The following is a 1,214-nucleotide window of genomic DNA, read 5'->3' as shown; positions in this document are numbered from 1 at the left end:
AAACATGGTGACTGTTTTGTATAATAATGTCCTTGGCATAGTTACACACTCATATTTTGAGTTGAGATTGTTTATTTTACTGGGCTCGATTTACTGTTTGTTCAAGATCAAATGATGACCTTTCTTTCTCTTTTTCCATTCCTTTTCACTCCCTTCTCACTGCTTTCTCTTTTCTGTTCTGTCCATGTCTCTCCCTCCATCCTCCATCTCACACTTTTTGTTCACATTCCCCTCCTCTTTCTCTCCATCATCTCCTCCATTTTTCTTCACTGTTTTCTACCCTGGTTTCCCCCTCATATCTTCTTCTCTGCTCCTCATCTTCATACTTCAAGGCACAGTCGGTTACAAGCTCTCACACTACAGCTTCATCCACATCACTGTCAACTATCATCTCTTTTTCTGTCTCTCTCCCTCTCCCTGTCAGTTGGCGGTGTGTTTGTTCTTGGCACTTACACCATCCTCTTACTAAAGCTGTACTCCTATAAAGACGTCAACATGTGGTGCAGAGAGCTGAGCAACGTCAAGGCCAAGAAACTGGCCAGATCGCTGTCTTGTAAGTCACAAACACATGCACATTAATATTTTGGCAGGATGGGGGTTGCATAATAAATTTAAGACCTGACTGAGAATTAATTATTTGCTAATTTTAAGGTGAGTTTCTGTGTATGTTTGATATTTCTTTGCAGTCCCTTGCTTATGCAGCTACAGTGACATCTCATGGCAGATACTTGATACTACAGGATAAAATGGAAATTTGCAATTGCAACATATAAAATAAAATGTTAATTCTGCCCACAGGTCCCTCAGCACAGCACCTCAATGGAGGTGATGGTCAGGTGTGTTACCCTGGCAACCTCAGCCTCAGAGGTAGTGTTTGTATGAAACTTGATTAATAATGTAACACTGCCTCTTTTTCATGTTTGTTTTATGCTTTATTGTGTCACATATTTTAACTAACTGTTACCATGACCTCCTCTCCATCTCTGTAGACATGTACTACTTTGTATTCGCTCCAACTCTGTGCTACGAGCTCAACTTCCCTCGCTCGCCTACAATCCGTATGAGTTTTCTGCTGAGGAGACTGTTTGAGATGGTGAGAACCTATCTCAGCATGAGCCAAACACACCTTTACTGTAGGTGTATGTTTTACAAGCCAAAACATACTTAAAAGAAAACATCTGCACAGCTGTTTGTTTGTTTGCTTTTCTTGCTGG

The 1,214-nt window shown here is 40.9% G+C and overlaps 1 protein-coding gene across 1 annotated transcript; it reads left to right on the top strand.

Annotated features, from left to right (window-relative positions):
- Positions 1-6: 6 nt before the first annotated feature.
- Positions 7-1,133, top strand: LOC113745290 (diacylglycerol O-acyltransferase 1-like; the record flags this gene model as incomplete). The annotated part of the gene is made up of 3 exons (XM_027276803.1): positions 7-553; positions 799-867; positions 990-1,133. Coding segments are annotated over exons 1-3 (655 nt in total), but the record flags the coding sequence as incomplete, so codon positions are not given.
- Between the last annotated feature and the right edge of the window lie 81 nt (positions 1,134-1,214).

The sequence above is a fragment of the Larimichthys crocea genome, unplaced genomic scaffold (assembly GCF_000972845.2).
Source record: "Larimichthys crocea isolate SSNF unplaced genomic scaffold, L_crocea_2.0 scaffold60382, whole genome shotgun sequence".
NCBI lineage: Eukaryota > Metazoa > Chordata > Actinopteri > Sciaenidae > Larimichthys > Larimichthys crocea.
The sequence above is the reverse complement of the archived record's forward strand: the minus strand, read 5'-3'. Positions and strand labels throughout refer to the sequence as shown.